The sequence below is a fragment of the Galeopterus variegatus genome, unplaced genomic scaffold, assembly GCF_000696425.1.
Source record: "Galeopterus variegatus unplaced genomic scaffold, G_variegatus-3.0.2 Scaffold3402, whole genome shotgun sequence".
Classification (NCBI taxonomy): domain Eukaryota; kingdom Metazoa; phylum Chordata; class Mammalia; order Dermoptera; family Cynocephalidae; genus Galeopterus; species Galeopterus variegatus.
This window is the reverse complement of record NW_007729513.1, coordinates 102662-121331: the sequence shown is the minus strand read 5'-3', so window position 1 is coordinate 121331 and position 18670 is coordinate 102662. Positions and strand designations below refer to the sequence as shown.

Here is an 18670-nt window from a genome sequence, read left to right as displayed (position 1 = left end):
GCAGGACAGAGAGCAGATCTGGGTGCCGGCGCCCAGTCCAGTTGTTTGAACCTCAGCTGCTGACGTCGGTGGGCTCTCAGCAGGAGGACATGTGGCCTGCAGCCTCACCTCGTTCTCTGTAATATGTGCCACCTCTTTAAAATAAAATCTGGGGTGGGTTTGTCCCATGTGTACATGCTGACTAGGGGGATCCAGCCATGCTGTTTTGCCCAGGTTTCCTGGGACTTTCTTGCTCAAACCAAGTTGGCTCGTCACCCCACACTGCTACCATGTGGTTCATACCTCCTGAAATGTGGTCCATACTGTCGGAAGCCCAGGAAGTGCAGCCCTAGAGCTGAAGCCCTGTTCCCTAGTGTGGGAAACCCGATGCTCACATTTAGGATGTAGGTCTCGACCGATGTGCATGGGCTACCTTAGCTCTATCCCCGGGTGCTGCCACCAGTCCCCATGCTGTGGCCTACACTCCCCGCCCCCCATGCCCAGTTTTGGCCCTGCCCAGGCCACATGGAGCTACCACCGCCCCACATTCCTTCAACCACAGCATCAATGGAGTCCTGATGCTGTGTTATGTGTCGCTGTCACCACTGCTCCCAGAGCACTCATGATGTTGGTGGCAGAGATGTCAGATGAAAGAAACTTTTGGGGGCTGAGCATTTGACAGGGACAAAGAGGCATTTGTTTTGCAACGTCTGTCCTTCAGGGAGTCTCTCGACAGTGCAGGGGTTGTTGCTCTGTGTAGTGTATAATGAAGGGTAGCTCATTTTACAGTGCTCTAGTCGGGAATTAATCCCCTCTGGAAGTCTGGGTTTTGCTCTAGCAGTTGTGTAAATATTTAAACAACAAAGGGAAGATTTGCTAAAATTCAAATTCCAGTCCTGGTCTGCCTAGCCTCTTGTGCTCTGTGTCTTAGAAAGAGGCTGGTGGTTGGTGACCGGAGTGGGTCACCACTTAGAGTGAGTCCCTTCCTCTGTCTTTATCAGCCCACCAGGGGCTGGTTCTCAGTCTCAGCGGGTGGTGGCAGGGTCGGGCCCCAGACTTGAGCTTCATTCCTTCCGTTCAAAGAAGCCAGTGTCCGGAATCCGGTCTCTTTCCAACGTTGAACAGTTCCTTGGTTTGTGGACACATGCCACCTCCAGCCTGGGCCCCTCTGTGTGGAAGTCACGTGGTGTCACGGACACCTGGACTGGCACTGCTAGTAGCAGTGCTTTGTGCCGAATTGTGCCACGTGATGTCGAATGCTCACTGTCGCACTTCTTCCTTAAATGCGGTTCCAGCTTGTTTGCTGAGATCAGGGAAGATGACGGCATGCTTCTGGAATGATTGGAAACAAGGTGAAAAGTGCCTCTGATTGGGCAAGTTTCCTTAGAGGGAAGCTGAGTGCAGCTGCTTACGTGTGATCAGAACACATCCCTGACCGCACTGTGACCCCGTGTTTGTTTAGATGGCTCTCACTAATCACCTGGGAAGCGTTTCAAAACTGCTGCTGTACGGGTCCCGCCCACCCAGGGCAGCCCCCAGTTCTGATGAGACTGGCTTGGGCTGGAGCCCAGATGTGCCGTGTTGGCCACTCCCTGCTGACCCGCACTTGCAGAGTGGAGGGCGGCGTGTGTGGCCCGCCCAGTGTTGCGCCTTCATGACAGTCTAAGCAGGACTGCGGGAACTAGTCTCCTTCCTACTATTGCGTCTATGTCTTGCCCCCGCTTCATATAATCGTTTTTTTGTGCTGTGGTGGTAAAACGTACGTAAGTTTACTGTTTTAACCACTTGTGTACAGTTTCTGGCATTAAGTCCATTCACATTGCTGTGCAGCGGTCACCACCGTCCACTGCAGAACTTTGGTTATCCTCCCAAACGGGAACTCAGCACCCAGTGACAGCTCCGCCCCACGCCCCTCCCCCAGCCCCGCCAGCCCCCGTCTACCTGCTGTGTCTGTGAATTGGCCTGTTCTGTTCTCTGTGTAAGTGGAATCATCCCGTATTTGTCTTTTTGTGACTGGCTTATTTCACTGAGCATATTGTCCTCAAGGTTCATCTGTGCTGTACCATGTGTCACATGTCCTTCCTTTTAAAGGCTGAATACCATTCCATGGTGTGGACGTGTCACATTTAGTTTGCCCGTTCCTCTGTGAATGGGGCGCCTCTTGGCTGTCGTGCAGAACGCTGCTGGGAACGCGGGTGTGCAGGTGTCTCTTTGAGACCCTGCTTCAGTCGTTTTGCGTGATCCTGTCACTGGTTTCTTAATCAGCATCTTTTGGGAGGCACTGCGAACCCTCGGAAACTACATTGGACCTCAGTGTTCCGGTGTTGAGAGGTGACCTGTGCTCTGGCCTCGGGCCCCGCGGAGGCACTGACAGCCCTTTCCTCTCCCTACAGCAAGAGTACTGGAGGTTAGTGGAAGAGAAGGACTGCCACGTGGCTGTGCACTGCGGCAAGGTGGACACCAACACTCATGGCAGTGGATTCCCCGTGGGGAAATCAGAACCCTTTTCAAGGTAATATGGGCCTCTCCTGTCCCTGCTCCTGGGACTAGACGGCATCCTTCCCCGCCAGTCTGTGACGTCCCTCATCTTTCCCTCTGCAGGCATGGATGGAACCTCACCGTCCTTCCCAATAACACAGGCTCCATCCTGCGTCACCTCGGTGCTGTGCCTGGTAAGCCTGCCCGCGGCCACCCACCTAGGACAGCTTTTACAAGTTCTACCTGCTAAGAACCAGAGCTGGGAAATTCCTCTTAAGCACCCCCTGAGAGGCACATGGGTGCTAAGGTGTACAGTGTATACATTGAACACTTTGATTTTGAGAGCAGAGAGAGGAATATGATTATAATGGTGAAGCCAGTAAAAATGTTGAAGGCTGAACCACATTACAGAGTCTAGGATCTGGGCAGAAGCTTAGTGGCCAGCGTTGAACCTTGAAATGGGTGCTTTCAAACCTGAAGTCCTAACTCTTTTAGGCTACTTCAGGCTGAAATCATAAATTCTCAAGATGGTCACTGGCCCGTAAGTGATGGTGCTTCACAGGCTTTAGGGGAACCTGAGGGTGGTGGGAGCTCTGTGTGGTCACTGGAAAGCTGGGCAGCATGGAACCTGTCACTAGAAACCCGGGTCTGACCTCTGCCCAGGGCCCTGTGTCCCACCTCACCGTGGTCAGGCCTCTTCCAACAGAGGGCGTTGCTGCTTCCTGCCTCCAGCACTGTGAGGAGTTGGGGGCAGCACTTGTGTTCTCAGCTCGAGGATCACAGCAGTCCTCTGAGTCAGATTCCTGCTGCCCACCTTGTTAGGAAGTAACATGCTCTGCCACTGCCGTTGGAAACGGTTTGCAATCTTGGTTTTATTTTTGCATAGCAAGCAGGAAAGAGCAGATGCCTTCTTTTTCTCACTCAGTTTTGTCTGGTTTTGAATCCCATTTCTTTTTCTCTTGTTGTGGGAGAAGAAGGTGATTGTAACTGCTGCTACTCTGGGACAGGGTCGGCATGCTTTTACATGGCACTTTCACCCTTTGTGTTTCAGGAGTGACTATTCCCTGGCTAAATATTGGCATGGTCTTTTCTACCTCATGCTGGTCTCGAGACCAGAACCACCTTCCATACATTGACTACTTACACACTGGTGCTGACTGCATTTGGTGAGTACACCTGCCCCTGGCCTCACTCCGGGTCGGGAACACCCGGTCACGTGCTGGGGCTCCCTTCGTGTGGCTGGGGAGGCGCCGTGGGCGTCATCAGGACAGTGAGTGCGCCTCCAGGCTGCCCTAGATAGAGTCTGGAATGTTGGGAGCTTGTCTCGTGTATGGAAGTTTGTCCCATGCTCCCAGTCACAGCCTCTAGGCCTGGGATTTCCTACCTCTACTGGGATTGTTTGAGGAGGTGGAGAGTATTTTAATTTTCTCTGGTGAGGGAAGTCTTTTCATATTCTTATTGGCCAATTTATATTCCTTTTGTGAATTACCTGCTTATATATTTTTTTTCTGTGATATTTAGTTTTTGTTATTGTTGATTTCCTAGAGATATTAGGGATAAGACACAGTACCTTATTGGCCAATTTATATTCCTTTTGTGAATTACCTGCTTATATATTTTTTTTCTGTGATACTTAGTTTTTGTTATTGTTGATTTCCTAGAGATATTAGGGATAAGACACAGTAGTAAAAGTGCCACAAAGTTGACCAGTGGTAGTGACCCATATCAGCCTTTTACTACCCAAATATAGACCGTTCTCTCTGTGCCATCTAGTTATTTTCCATGTCTTTTAGAGCCAGTGTCTCCCTATCTACATAGAGAGCGGAACGTACTTGGGCAGGCTAGTGCCAGCTGTGTGGAGACACACGTGTGGCCTGTCCTGCATGAGTTTGCCGCGTGGTGTGGCATTCTGCCCAGGCCCCGCCTGTGATCCTGTCAGCTCTGACCAGCCCTGATCCATGGCTGGGCTCTGTGGTTTCTTGGTTTACAGTGGCAGATGGGAAATGATGACAGATAATCAGATGTCTTGTCGTCTGATAGTCTACCAGCATCACCTTCATCCCACACTAACTCTGTTTATTGTCCCAGTGGGGTGATTAAGCATCCTGTACTAAAGTGAATGGCTTCTCGGCACTAACGCTGTTCCTCCCGGGAGCCGGTGTCTCCCCCCGTTTCAATATTGTGGTGTCAAAGCGTGGGCAGTGCGTGGTGAGACCGCAGGAGTCACTGGGGCCTGCTCCGGGCGTCCGTGGCATGGCCTGGCATGCCTGTGCCCTGAGGCAGGACCCCTCAGCGCCTCTGTTTCTTCATCTGAAAGACAGGCGTGTGTGAAGTGGCCCGCGTGGGTTGTTTTCATTGCTGGAACATTGAGTTGGGGGCAGTGAAACGTGAGATTCTGTGGGCTCTTTGAGGACTGGCCCCTCTAACCTCATTGATGGGGAATGAAGAGGCAGGGATATGATCAGAGAACTTTATGGTGTGGCTTTTCTTCAAACATGTGATTTAGCTTAGAAATCCTGCATTTAAATTACAAATCAGTAACAAAATATGTTGGCATTGAAATAACATAAGATTAAAAAAAAAACTTAAATGTGGTCATTGCCTTCACTCAGCAGCTGAAACCAGGATTTGACCTCAAGGCAAAATGATTTCACGATAGACACCCCAGCATTGCTGGGGGGAGGCTACCCGGGTAGGCCAGGCCAGAGGGGAGCCATTGGAGGTGGCCCGTGACATTCACCAGAGCTGCTGCCGTTGTGCTTCTGTTTGTACTGGCGGTCAATGGCTTCGTTGGCCTTGGCAGCCTGCGGTCCTGTCAGTCCACTCTCTTCTCTGATGTCCACTTTCCCAGGCGGGAGTCCACTCAGACCACAGGTGTCTTACTACCACCTGCCTGCCCCAGGGACGGCAGGGGGTGTCACTCTCTGTACCCAGCCCAGACCTGGAGAGAAGAGGTACCTGGAAGAGGTACCTCATGTCTCCCCTTGTTGACGCCCACTGTGTGGTACCAGGGATTTCACATGTGTGGGTGGCAATGTGGCCCTGGCAGACTGCTTGGGACATAGAGGACCCCAGTGAAAACTCCTCCAACCCCTGTGGTTGCTGTGAGGTTATTCCAGATTCTTCTATTATTTGAGTTCCACCTGCATCTTCAGCCTTTTCTCTCCTCCCACTCACTGCCCCTGCTGGCTCTGTAGCTCTTTCCAGAAGGGTCCGTGAGCCCCGCCTTCCCAGTGTGCCTGAGGCAGCCCCTGCGGTTTTACTACTTGTTTGTGTCGTGCTGGGCGAGCTCAGTTCTAATTCACAGAGCTGCCTGGGTAGAGAGAGCTGCAGTCCCCTAAGTGTGTCTCCTCAGTTTTCCAATTTCCCAGCTGGGCGGTGTCATCCAGAGAGTGGCATGTGTGCAGGGCTGGGCTCCTCGCCCAGCATTTGTCACTTGCAAGACCCTTTCCTGCCCAGGCCCTCCCGTGCTTCCCCCGGCTGCAGGGCTGAGGGAGTTGCGCCAGCCTTGCGAGAACAGCATGGGATCTTGCAGCAGGCATGAAATGCAGGCCAGATGAGATTCTGCTCGGAGTGCTCGTGAGAGTCTCATGCAACCTGCGTTGGTGTCTGGTTCTGATGTGTTGGGTTTTTGAACATCTGGTTTTGGTTTGAAGGCTTTTTCTGGCTCCCTGCGCAGAGCAGATCTACACAGAGGATGAGCACCTCATGGTGGGAGTGGCACTGCTGCCTTGGAAGTGGCAGGAATGGCTGGCGACAGTTCTAGGTGACTGTCTGGGTCACTGTGCTGCCGGGCCGTGAGGCCACTTTGTGCGCCTGTGCCTGAGGAAGATGGAGTTGGGCCTGGCGTGTGCAGAGGGGTCTCGTCGAGTCTCTGCTTGTGCCCCATATTCCCAATGTCCCAGGTATTGCATTCCTGCTGAGGAGGAGAACAAGCTGGAGGACGTGGTGCACACCCTGCTGCAAGCCAACGGCACCCCAGGGCTGCAGATGCTGGAGAGCAATGTCATGGTAGGTCTGCCACCACCTCCCTGCAGAGCCGCACATTCTCCTGGGGCCTGCCACTGGCCGTCATTTCATAAAATTATCCCCTTTACTGACCTGCCTTTCAAAGGCCAAGAGGACAAAGTGAAATAAATCCTCACAGGGTCCATACTGAAAGGTGCTCTGGCGCAAAAACCAAGCTGAAGAAGAGTTATCTTGTGCAAGACACCACAGCAGGGCCTGTGCTGGCATCATTTTGGGGAGTGCTTAAAATCCTCACAGGGTCCATACTGAAAGGTGCTCTGGCGCAAAAACCAAGCTGAAGAAGAGTTTCCGTCATCTTGTGCAAGACACCACAGCAGGGCCTGTGCTGGCATCATTTTGGGGAGTGCTTGGGGTTTGTCATTTTTTCTTGCAGACCCTGGTGTGTGCCCGAGGGGGGTCCTGGGGTTTGAGGCTGCACTGTGGCTCTCGTGCCCACCCCTCCTGCCTGCTGGGTCATGGTCAGGCTTGTGCACAGAGGCTTCTTCACCCAGTTTCAGGAAGGCCTAGGGCTGGTGAGCTCCTGGGGTTTTTGTTGCCCTGATGGTCTGCCCAGCTGAACCTGGGACTCCTCTCGCCTCTGCTGACCCTGCTTCAGTCTTGTGTCTCTGCTGGACCTACCCATCCAACTCCGAGGAGAGAGGAACAGCACTTCTGGGGGTCTCAACCTGTACTCCACGGCTCCACCTGGCTCTGCAGCCAAGCCCAGCAGCCTCCTGCCGTGTAGACTTGCCCTATTCCCAGCTCCTGGCAGTGCCAGGGAGGGGACAGGAGGAATTCCATGAGGGCTCGTGGGGCTGTGGGCTCACTGTGGCTTTGGCTCTGCACGAATCGGTTGTCACTCTTGGGCCATTTTCAATATAGAACTTTTTTCTTGTTGTGTTAGGAATTGCTTCTCTTTATTTTCTAAAGGAGAAACAAAACATTAAGGTCCTAGTGCCCCATGTGCACGAAAGGCATTCCTGCAAACAGGCCTGCTGGGAGAGAGATCACGTCTCAGGCCGGCTGTTAGGAGGTTGGGCAGCGGGAGGTTGCTGGGGAGGGGCCTGCGCCTTAGCTCGGACCTGTCTCTCCCCAGATCTCCCCGGAGGTGCTGTGCAGAGAGGGGATCAAGGTGCACAGGACCGTGCAGCAGAGCGGCCAGTTCGTCGTCTGCTTCCCGGGATCCTTTGTGTCCAAAGTGTGTTGTGGCTACAGCGTCTCTGAAACTGTGCACTTTGCTACCACCCAGTGGACAAGTATGGGCTTTGAGACTGCCAAGGTAAGCGGGGCCAGCCTGCTCCCACTGCCCCCATGGCTATGTGTGCCTGTTGCACGTGAGCGCACGCAGGCACATCTCTGCATGTGCCGGACTATTGGTAGATAGATTTCATTTTGGAATATGTCTTTGTAACCTTTAAGAGGTTGGCTGAAAGGTTTTTCTAGGAAAGAAAAGATGGCTATGTGTGCCTGTTGCACGTGAGCGCACGCAGGCACATCTCTGCATGTGCCGGACTAATGGTAGATAGATTTCATTTTGGAATATGTCTTTGTAACCTTTAAGAGGTTGGCTGAAAGGTTTTTCTAGGAAAGAAAATTTATGAATTTGTTTGTATCATGAAAGAGTTTGAGGTCTGTTACTGACTGACTCCCTGCACCAAGGTGCTTAAGATAAATGCTTAAAATACATAGATAGGGTACCTCCACTCATTCTGAAGTGTGTCACCTGCCTTGTGGCTAGCTAGCATGAGCTGCTATGGTTTTCCTAGTATCTGGTGCTTTTGTCACAGGAAAGCAAATCCTTGTACAACTTACTAATGAAAATTGACCCTAAAGGGATGTGCCTCCTCTTGCAGGAGATGAAGCGTCGCCATATAGCTAAGCCATTCTCCATGGAGAAGTTACTCTACCAGATTGCACAAGCAGAAGCAAAAAAGGAAAATGGGCCCACTCTCAGTACCATCTCAGCCCTTCTGGATGAGCTCAGGTAACACAGACTCCGGGTCCCGGAGACCCCAGGGCCCAGGCCCAGAGAGCACAGCTCGAGTGAGCACACAGAGCTCCCTTCCTGCAGCAGCTGAGCCTGCTCAGAACGGCAGGGCCACTGGGTGCTTTTCCAGTTGGGTGTGGTTTGTTCTGTTGTTGTTTCTATTTCCACTTTCTCTCTATGCTTGATGTTTGGAGTCAGAGTTTCCTGATATGCAGATGCAAGATGTGTGATGTCAAGAGGTTAACTCTCCTTGTGGGAATGAGCAGAAGGCGGCTCTCAACCCCCTGGCACCACTGTCCTGGTAGTCCTTTATCAGTGAGGCTGCCTTGTGGCAGGAAGTCGTGACCTGCAGCATCAGGACCAGGCCCTGCACCCTGCAGGTTGACAGGGTGTGGAGAGTGACCCTCAGTTTTCAGGTTTTCTTGTCAACCGCTCATGGGGTGTGTACGCGATGCTGCTGGCAGCTTGTCAGCAACAGCACCTGACACCACAGTGTGGCCAGCCGGTTGTCTCACCTCCCTAGTCCTCACCCCATTTTCATCTGCAGTGACTGAAGGAGCTGTCCTTATATTTGAAGTGGATCAGGGCAGAAGCTGAAGCGAGTGCGACTGTCCTGCCTGGCTTCCTGTGTAGTTTCCTGATGTCTCCCCTGCCCGGGGAGAGGCTCTGAGTAGTGCTGATGGACAGCACATGGTTTTCAACTCGTGGTGGTCGAACCTTTGCTGATGATACCGACAAATAAGTTTGTTTAAAGCTGTCCATGGCTTGGAACAGGGAGGCACCCCTTCCTAGCTATACCGTGCTGCTGGCATGTGGCACGATGTGTGTGCGCCCTTTGTTAATAAGGAAGTGAGGTCTCGTCATCTTAGGAGCCTGGGAACCAGGCAGGTTATCTGCCCCTTTAACTAAGGAACCCGGGTCCTAGCTGGGGGCTTGAGAAGGTGAGCTGGGCCCCCGAGGTGCCCAGTGGGAGGCATTTGTGGGTCACATCATGTCCTGTCTGATGGTGAGGAGGGCCTGCCCTGTTTGCTGTGGTGCTGGCAGGCATAGCCCCTGATGGCCGCATCCCCGTTGTGTTTGGGCAGGGACACGGAGCTGCGGCAGCGCAGGCAGCTGTTCGAGGCTGGCCTCCACTCCTCGGCACGCTATGGCAGCCACGACAGCAGCAGCGCCATGCCGGATGCGAAGAAAAAGCCTCGAAAGTGGCTGCAGCTGGAGACCTCAGAGAGGAGGTGTCAGATCTGCCAGCACCTGTGCTACCTGTCCATGGTGAGCCCTGCCCTGGGGTCCTGCCACCACTCTAAAGTCAGGCGCCGGGCCCAGGAGCCCATAGCGTGCCTGGAAGGGGGTGGGCTGTCCGCCTGGGAAGCCTTTCAGACCCTGTTCAGAACCTGCTGCGGGACCTCTGCACAGCTTCTGGATGCAGAGTCAGGCGCCCAGGTCGCACACACACAGACTGTCCCTGTCCTGTTCTGCCCACAACTGGCACGTGCCCCTTCATTCCAATATCGAGGGGTTTGGAGAGTTGGTATCTTCTGAGGTCTGTGTCTTTGGCTTGTGGATGGCTGTCATCTGTGTGTGTCCCCATAGCCCCTGCTCACAAAGACACCAGTCAGAGGATTGGGGCCCACCCTAGAGGCTCACCTTAACTGTTCCCTCTTCAAAGACCCTGCCTCTAAGTACAGTCACACTCTGAGATTCTAGGGGCTAGGGCTTCAGCATGTGAATTTTGGGGGACAAATTCAGTCTGTAACAACTGTGTGTCTCATTTTGTATAGTTACTTCTATCCAGGTTTCCTTTTTCAGGGACTACTCAAAAGATATAATCCAGATCCATACTGTCTTTGAGAGAAAAACGGTCTTAAGTGTTTCCCAAATCTTAAAATATTTTGTAAACATCACTCATAAAAGCTGCATAGTTCTGTACCCGTTCCTCTCTTTTGGAATGTTCTGTTTGTTTCCCATGGGAATGAATGATTCTGTGATGACATGTTTGTGGGGCACTGGTGCGTTCCTGTGGGGGTCTTAGGACAACACCAGCTGGGCTCAAGCTGTCCTTCAGAAAGTTGTCACCAGGCATTTCTTATTAGCCTGAATGTTGTGTAAAGAAAGAAGATACTGAAGAAACTATAAACTTATAGGTGAAAATTGGGGTTTTACTTACATTTACAGTTTGCGTTGCTTGGGTTACTAATAAGTTTGTGCACTTCTGTGTACTGTGTTTCATGGTTCTGTCTATTCCTGTCCTCAGCCTCAAGGGTCTTTAGAAGCAGTGTGTTTCTGCCAGTATGTGTCATTTCCTTAACTTACATTTACAGTTTGCGTTGCTTGGGTTACTAATAAGTTTGTGCACTTCTGTGTACTGTATTTCATGGTTCTGTCTATTCCTGTCCTCAGCCTCAAGGGTCTTTAGAAGGCAGTGTGTTTCTGCCAGTATGTGTCATTTCCTTAATTTTACAGCTTGTTCTCTCTTCTTTGCGTAGAAACACTGCAGACAGAAGCCCCAGGTCTTCCCTCTTTTATCTTGTGTGTTCAGACAGCATTCTTCCTTTTTAACTTTTTCATACAATAGAGCAGGGCTGGAAGTCAGGGCAAGGGATGGGAATCCTTCCACACAAACCAGGCACCTCTTTTCCTTTCTCCCAGCCCCTTTCAGCCCCAGACGCGTTCACACTAAGTGTCCCTGTCCGTGTGGTCTTAGGTGGCAGGACGTGTGCTTAGCCAGCAGCTGGAGGCTTTGTGGCAGCTGCCCAGGGACAGGGACGTGGGGGCTGGTGGGAGGGCCTGCCTGGGTTGTGGAGGACCAGGAGTCTGTGATGGTTGGATGGAGGCTGTTGGATCCCTGTGGCATGTAGGGGATGGCTTTTATGTCACCAGCTGGGACTGACTGAGTTGCTCTGTGTGATGGTGAGACTAGTGTTGCTGCTGGAATATCTGGGGCATGTGCTCCGTGTGGCTGCTCCAACTTGTAGTCCTTCTCCATGTTCCAGATCCACTCTGGCACCTCTCTTGTGCCGGGGTAAAATCTCAGGAACCCTCAGAACTTGAGAGCGAGTATCACTGATGTATCACCTCTTCACCGGCCCGGTGGCAATTAGAATCTTTCCTGGGAAATGGCAGCAGAAATCTGTAGGGGACTCCAGGACTTCATCTCCCAACTTGGAGATGGTCAGTTAGTCACTTTCCTAGGTGAAGACACTATTCCAGGTTGTCTATCTGTTTCAGGATCTTAGTCCATTCCTAGTGTTTGAGAGTCCTGGAGCCCCTGCTCCCTCTTGGGCACCTCCACGACACTCGCAGGCTGGAGTCTCCTCTGAACCTCGGATGTGCTGCTCTTTCTTGCAGGTGGTTCAGGAGAATGAAAACGTCGTGTTCTGCCTGGAGTGTGCCCTGCGCCACGTGGAGAAACAGAAGTCCTGCCGAGGGCTGAAGCTCATGTACCGCTATGACGAGGTCAGTGCCACTAGAGGGCCTGGCACACGGACGGGCGAGCGCAGGGCCAGGCCTGGCAGTTCTGTGCAAGGGGCAGTGCCATTTGCCCTTGCGTTCTGTTGGGACGGCCGAGGGCTGAAGCTCATGTACCGCTATGACGAGGTCAGTGCCACTAGAGGGCCTGGCACATGGACGGGCGAGCGCAGGGCCAGGCCTGGCAGTTCTGTGCAAGGGGCAGTGCCATTTGCCCTTGCGTTCTGTTGGGACAATCACACCTCTGTCATATCTATTCAAGCACGCCTTGCAGAGCCTAAGGCTGAGCACAGCTGACATAGTTCTAGGTGTGGTTTCCCAGACCTGCCTGATGGGAATGTGGCTTCCCAATCTGTCCTGAGATACCCAGGAACTGAAACTAGAAATTTTTTTACCTTTAGAAACTTTGTTTCATTCAATTTTTCTTCTTTATGTTTACACAACCTTCTACTAGATGCCCTTCTTTTGCTCAATTAGCAGGATTGCTTCCTGAGCATGGGGTGGCCCTCTGTGGCCGCAGTCTTACATAGGGGCGTGGGCACGACGTGTTCCCCAGGAAGAGCCACAGTGAAGCTGTGGAGTGGGAGCTAGTAAAGAGGTGGGGAGACTCTACCCCTATCATGGCTGGCCTTTGGGAAGCCAACCTCTGACGTTGGACAATCATTGGCTGTGGCTTGGCTGAAGTTCCAGGCCTTCCAAGGGCTGGCTGTGCCATTGTCGTCACCACCAACAGCCCCATCTCCCAGTCCTGGGAAGTGAGTCTTGGGCCCTCCTCCTGTACCAGGCTCCCCGTGTGGGGATGGGGCTCATGGTCTGTAGCCACCGTGCATGTGGATTTCAGAAACAGGCTCTTGCAGAGGCTGAGACCCCTTCTGGTGATCGCCCTGGCTGTGCTACTGACGTTTGGAATCGGACCCTCCTTTGTAGTGGGCTGTTCCATGCACAGTAGGATGTTTGGAGCACCCCCAACCTCTACCCACTAGATGCCCACAGAATCCCTGCAGACATTGCTGCTGTCCCCAGGGGCTTCAGCTTGTGGCAATCCCTGTCTATGCCTTACTCCAGGTTATCAGCCTTCTTCTGCACAGGACCTAAGGCTCTGCCTGTTCCTCATGGTCTGTATGGCATCTGTTGGCATCTCTGGCCGCCAGGGTCTCAGTTTACAAGGGACTGTGGGGGAGGGACTGTGCTGTCTCTTATGGCAGGCCCGGGCCCAGCCTGTGAAGGACCGGGGCTACCTGTGCATATTCATCATAAGAGGTGCAGGTGCCCAGTGCAGGCACTGTCGGCAGGGGATATCGGGTGGCCACACCCCCCACGCTGTCTGGCCAGGGCTGATGCTGAGTAGCTGTAGCTGCCTTGGGGCCTCAAAGCCTGATTCTAGGTCCCAGGGACACTGGCACAGGGACCTTCTTGGCTACAGTTCCGTGCAGTGCCTGAGACATACAGAAACACAGCACTATAGGTTCCACCTATGTTGGTGTTGTGACACATGTGCAGGGCTGGGAAGGGGGTGCTTGCCCTGAGGCTGTGGTGTGGCTGACCTGGCCCCTAGTGAGGAGTGAGCCTTTTACATGTACCTCAGAATCCTGCTGTACACCTGGCTGTGAGGCCATGGGCCTGTTTCCACATTAGTGTCACACTGTGCGCCAGGGTGGGTGACTTGTCCTGGTGCTCACATGGAGTGGGCACCTTTTTTCTCCTGTCATGGAAACGCCCCCTTTCTCAATGCTAGTTCAGCATCTTTGGTCTTTAGAGTTTAGGTCCTGTGCGAGGTTCTCAAGCACGTGCACGTTGCACACGTGGACACAAACACACTCCTTCTGCAGGGCCTTGCATGCATCTGAGACCGGGCTCTGTCTTTGTCCTGGGGACCTTGGCTAAAACAGGGAGACTTTCTCTTTCTTCCACATTCTGCATCCAGTTCTGCAGGTCGTGTTTGTTCCACCTTCCGGACAAATCCCAGATCCATCCAGCTCTGCCCGCTTGTACTGCTCCCACCACTAAGTGTTCTAAGTGGCCTTTACTTCCATTCCTTTCCCTTCAACAGCATGTCAGTCTTCACTGAAAACCCCGAGTAGGCTTTAGAGGCAGACTCTATCTGAAGCCCTGTCTGTGCCAGCTGGGTGGTCTCTGCAGTCTGTTCGATTCCCGCATGGGCTGAGAATGCTGCGTTCCCTGGCAGGACTGCAGGAGCCTCTGCACCTGAGGCTCTCCCATTCTGCAGCCATGAACCGAGGCTTCGTGTGTCCCATCCGGTCAGCTCCTACCTGCATGTTGACATCAGTGCTTTTCCAAGCTGCCACATAGTTGTGCTTTTAGATAGAAATTGGCAACTTCCTGCAATACTCAGCCCTGCCTCTCAGGGGACACACTGCCCTCTCACGTGTGGCAGCCTAGTACCTTCCCCCAGGGACTGCCATCTTCTGGAGAGTGATCACAGTCACTGTTTCCCTTCAAGTTGTGCAGTCTACAACCTGTGCAGCTGTAGGGCCCTGCCCTGAAGGCCAAACCTAGTGGCGGCGGAGCCCCTCTCTTTCCTCCCACTCCTGGATGTGCTTCTCATGAATTCCGTACGGCTGGTCGTGACTCAGGTGGGGCTGGTGTATCTGGGGGCTCAGGTAGTGAGTCCAAGTGGTTGGTCATGCCTGATAAGCCTTTGGCTAAATTCTAAAGTTGGAAAGCTGGAAATAGATCTATTTGCATCTTTTTTGTTTTTAAAGAGAGTGTTCAGTGAAGGCAATAACCACTTTGCCGTCTCCAAATATCAGGACACGATTAAAAATAAACCCTTAGCACTTGAGTCAGAACCTCTCTCTGGCAACTTGCAGAGTGCGGTGGCACTAGGCGGCTTCATCAAGATGATTTCAAGCTCTCCACAAAATACGGGTTATAGTTTTCACCACCAGTGCATTTTGTAGCTAGGTGTTTTGGTTTGACCAAAAATCCTAGAAAACAAGTAACATACGCAGGGTCTGTCAGTCTGATGCTTAACCATTGGTTTTAAAGTGTAAGGAAGAGAAAAAGATATTTATCGTACTTAGTAAATTAAAATCCTTTTTTTTTTTAATTGGTAAATTTCTAGCTTATAAGACCACCACAGGCTCTTGCTGTAAACCCCAGTGTGCCCAGCAGACAAATCGCCTGTGTCCTGGCCTGCCAACTCAGGATCATCTGCCACATTGTGTGCTGGTCATGCCACTGGTGGTCTCAGCTCTAGTGCGCTTTAAACACCCACATGGGGCCTGGCTCTCGCAACTTTGGGGTATTCCCCAGGGATGGGTGGTGCCTGGCCCTTTCAGGCTGGCTGAGGAGATTCAGTTTCGGTGGGAGGGAGCTGGGCCAGGACAGGCTGCTGTCCCCCCAGCTAGCAGGACACAAGTGAGAGAAGTGAGAAGTGTCTTCCTCTGACCACACAACACTTGCCCTTTCTTGCCCTGCCCACCCTTGTGTTGTGGAGGAGCCTTTAACCCTGTGTGGCTGGGTTTTAAAGCCAGTAATCCTTTATTATTAGCATGTTTATCTTAAGTGCTTTATGCGGCCACAGCAACTGTGTATTTACAGACACGTGGCCCTGCCCTTCCGAGGGTATCCCTAACTTCTCGGTGTAGCTGTCACTTCAGGAGCTGACCCTCGGCGGCTACCTCCTTCCTGTCCGGGTCTGTGTGGCGCCCGGGCAGCTGTCCCAGAGAGGCATCTCTGTCCACTGCTCTCTTACGATGCGATGCTATGGGATGAATTGTGTTAAAAGTTACAAATAGATTTTTGGTACAACAAATAACGGCCCTCTTGGGTCAATGAAAAGTATGCTGCTGTGTCTGCTGGGTCTTCACTGGAGAGGAGGAGGGAGTAGTGGAAATAGTTATGGATAGACAGGTGTTGGCACTTTGCACAAGACCAGGTTAGTGGCTCCCAATGTCAGGGTGGCCAAAGTGCATCCAGCAGTTTTGGGCACTTATTTCTGTCACGATCCAGGGAGCGATGCTGGAGAACTTGAGCCACGGAGCCCACAAGTCTTTTCCTGCAGGCCTCCTATGGGGGCAGTGGCCTGGGCTCACCCTGCCCTTACTAGCTGGTTAACCTCCAAGTTGAGGGTAATGCAACTCATGGTGGTCCTTGGGTGGTTGGGAGGATAAAATGGTCGTGCATGCTGTGTGGCATTAGGAAGGGGCCAGGGAGGTGACAGGCTGTCCCTGTTAGCTGCATTTGTCTCAGCTTTGGCTGCTTGGTGAAGGGATGTGTATGCCTCAGATAAATGCACAACTGAGATCTGAATGCACTTCTTAGGAAGGAAATCATTACACACTTACTTGCATGCATTACGGGATTCAGTGTTCATGTTCTTAGCAGAACAAATTGATTTTAGCATATTAATTTGTGTAGCCCTCCCAGCCACCAGGGAGGCGCCCGAACCCCTCCCCATTTGTTAGGTGAGGAAGTGGAGGTTGGGAAGTTGCTGCCAGCAGGCACCTTGCTGGCTGTCATGTGAGAGAGCTGTTCCTCCCTGATAAGGACAGCACTTTAGGTGCCCATTTAGGGGTCCTCCTTCTCATGAAGTGTTGTTGTTCTCAAGGCTTTTGCAGCTCAGAATCTCTTGAGGATGTTTTAAAAGCCTGTCACAGCGGTCCTGCAGCACATCGGGGGAAACTTTGATCTGGATGGGGTTTGGTGGAGGCGAGTAGCTGCCCAGCCACACTGCTGAGCTCTGCTCTCAGCCGTGGCGGGGGTGGGGCGCTGTCTGGACATGCCCCTCTTTCTTGTGCTATTAATTTTGTCTTCCTTTCATCCCTAAACAGGAACAAATTATCAGTCTGGTCAATCAGATCTGTGGCAAAGTAGCTGGTAAAAACGGCAGCATTGAGAACTGTCTCAGTAAACCTACACCAAAAAGAGGCCCCCGCAAGAGAGCGACGGTGGACGTGCCGCCCTCCCGGCTATCATCCTCCAGTTCATCCAAAAGTGCTTCGAGCTCATCATGAAGATGCCAACACCCATGGTCGATTTATATATATTTTTTTGTAATTATATTCTAGTTTGGAGTACATGCTGTAGGATACAAGCTGTCTTTGCACTAGCTCTAAAGAAGATTTTCTTCTGGTTTTAGAGAACTAATTTTGTTTTAGCATTAAACTGTTGAACTTTTTTTTGTACTTAGAATACCTAGATACTGCAGTCAGATTTTTGAAACTGCCGTATATTCACTGTTTTAAAAACCCTTGAGGGGCGTATTAATTTGTATTGCCCCCATGGCTGACGAAAGCCTTTTTGTTTTGTTTTTTGTTTTTGTAACTGTTGGGGAAAAAAGGCTTTTTAACCCATTTTTGAAGAGGGTGAAGTTTGGAGAACAAATTTTAAAACCATCAGTCATGTGAGCAGATTTTTCTAGATCGGAAAAGGGATAGGAGACACAGAAAAAAACTTGAAAAGAAATGGCTTTACTTTGGCTGTCTTTTCTTCTGTCATGTGCAAGATGAGTTTGTAATTTTAAAACCGGAGAGCCCCCGTTTTGTTTCTTTGGGCGGTTATGGCAGCTGAAGGTGGACGGTGTTTCCTGACCACAGGCAACATGCGGAGGTTGGAGTGACTAGGTTCTCTCTACCAGCACATCACTATGCACCTGTCGAAGGGGAAGGAAGAGCGAGAGGAAGGAGGAAAGACTGCCTGCCTTGGAGGGGTCACGTGGGGAGACCTGTGCCTGATTTCATTAGGAAATCATTCTGTTATTTTTTGGTGCTGTTGGCTACTTTATCAAAAAAACCCTTCAATAGCATCCTAAAAAAAAAAAAAAAAAAAAAGGAAAAAAGTGATTGATTGAAGCCACAAAGGCTTCTTGGTCATCGACGTGCAATCTTTCTACATTCCGTCTTCATCTCACTGCTTCTGTCTCACACCTTCACACGTCAGCATTAATCGTTCTGTGCGTCTGTTTCGTTACGATCACATTCAGAGCCACTAGGAGGTCTGCAGTTCTTTTTGAATGTGAAGATGCATTTGCGCTCATCTTGTCTATTTTTTCTCTTCATGTTGTAACAAAAAGAAAAAAAAGAAAAAAAAGAATCCCATCCCTTTTGTACATACGCCTGTAAATTGTTTTAAATACTTGAGCCTTTTTCTCGGTGGGGGGTGGGGAGGGGTGAGGAGACAAGATGAAGAAAAGCCTTACATTTCAGTTTCTTCATCGGTTGGATTGGATGCTTACAGGGTTTTTCTTGTAACATTTATAAGTGCTGCTTACATCACTGAACAACAACAACAAAATAATAATGGAGTAGCTGTTGCCCTTCTCCGGTTGTGTGTACAGTATGTGTGGAATAAAAAAGGGAAACTGTTTTCACAAGCTGTTCTTTGTTTCATAATTGGACTCACCAATCCCGTAGCTACCCATATTGCACTGAGCTTGCCAGTGGTGACTGCCAGGAACGTCCTATGATCCACTTTGTTGGTTGTTGTTGCAGAAGACTGAACTGTTTTGGAATATTTAACAATTACATAAACAGAGTCAAGTGTTTTTTCCAATGTGGTTGTCTGGTTTTTATGGCCTTGCTGTGTACTTTTCCCTCTTTTTGACAGTAAACTTCTGCCTATGGCTTACAGTTTGACATTTAATTTATTTAGCGCTGCTCTGCACCCCTCCCTGGGGAGGGACGACTTCATGTGGTTTATTGCCAGTTTTTTGTTTACTTTTCAGGTTTGTACTACAAGGTTTAATAATAAAAACAAAGTTTTTTGGACGCTTGTCTGTCTTGTGGAAGA

General features: G+C 51.2%; 1 protein-coding gene across 3 annotated transcripts in view; it reads left to right on the top strand.

The window, feature by feature from the left end:
- Positions 1 to 18648, top strand: part of JARID2 (jumonji, AT rich interactive domain 2) — a 270823-nt gene extending 252175 nt beyond the window's left edge. For 2 of the 3 annotated variants that reach the window (XM_008584905.1, XM_008584907.1), the window contains 9 exons: positions 2373 to 2491; positions 2581 to 2651; positions 3509 to 3623; positions 6363 to 6468; positions 7562 to 7744; positions 8319 to 8449; positions 9538 to 9721; positions 11798 to 11905; positions 16714 to 18648. In XM_008584905.1, coding sequence (XP_008583127.1) covers positions 2373 to 2491; positions 2581 to 2651; positions 3509 to 3623; positions 6363 to 6468; positions 7562 to 7744; positions 8319 to 8449; positions 9538 to 9721; positions 11798 to 11905; positions 16714 to 16896 — 1200 coding nt within the window. In that variant the 3' untranslated portion in view covers positions 16897 to 18648. The remainder of the gene's footprint in view (positions 1 to 2372; positions 2492 to 2580; positions 2652 to 3508; positions 3624 to 6362; positions 6469 to 7561; positions 7745 to 8318; positions 8450 to 9537; positions 9722 to 11797; positions 11906 to 16713) is intronic. The other variant, XM_008584906.1, reaches the window with a different exon arrangement.
- The last annotated feature ends 22 nt before the right edge of the window (positions 18649 to 18670 follow it).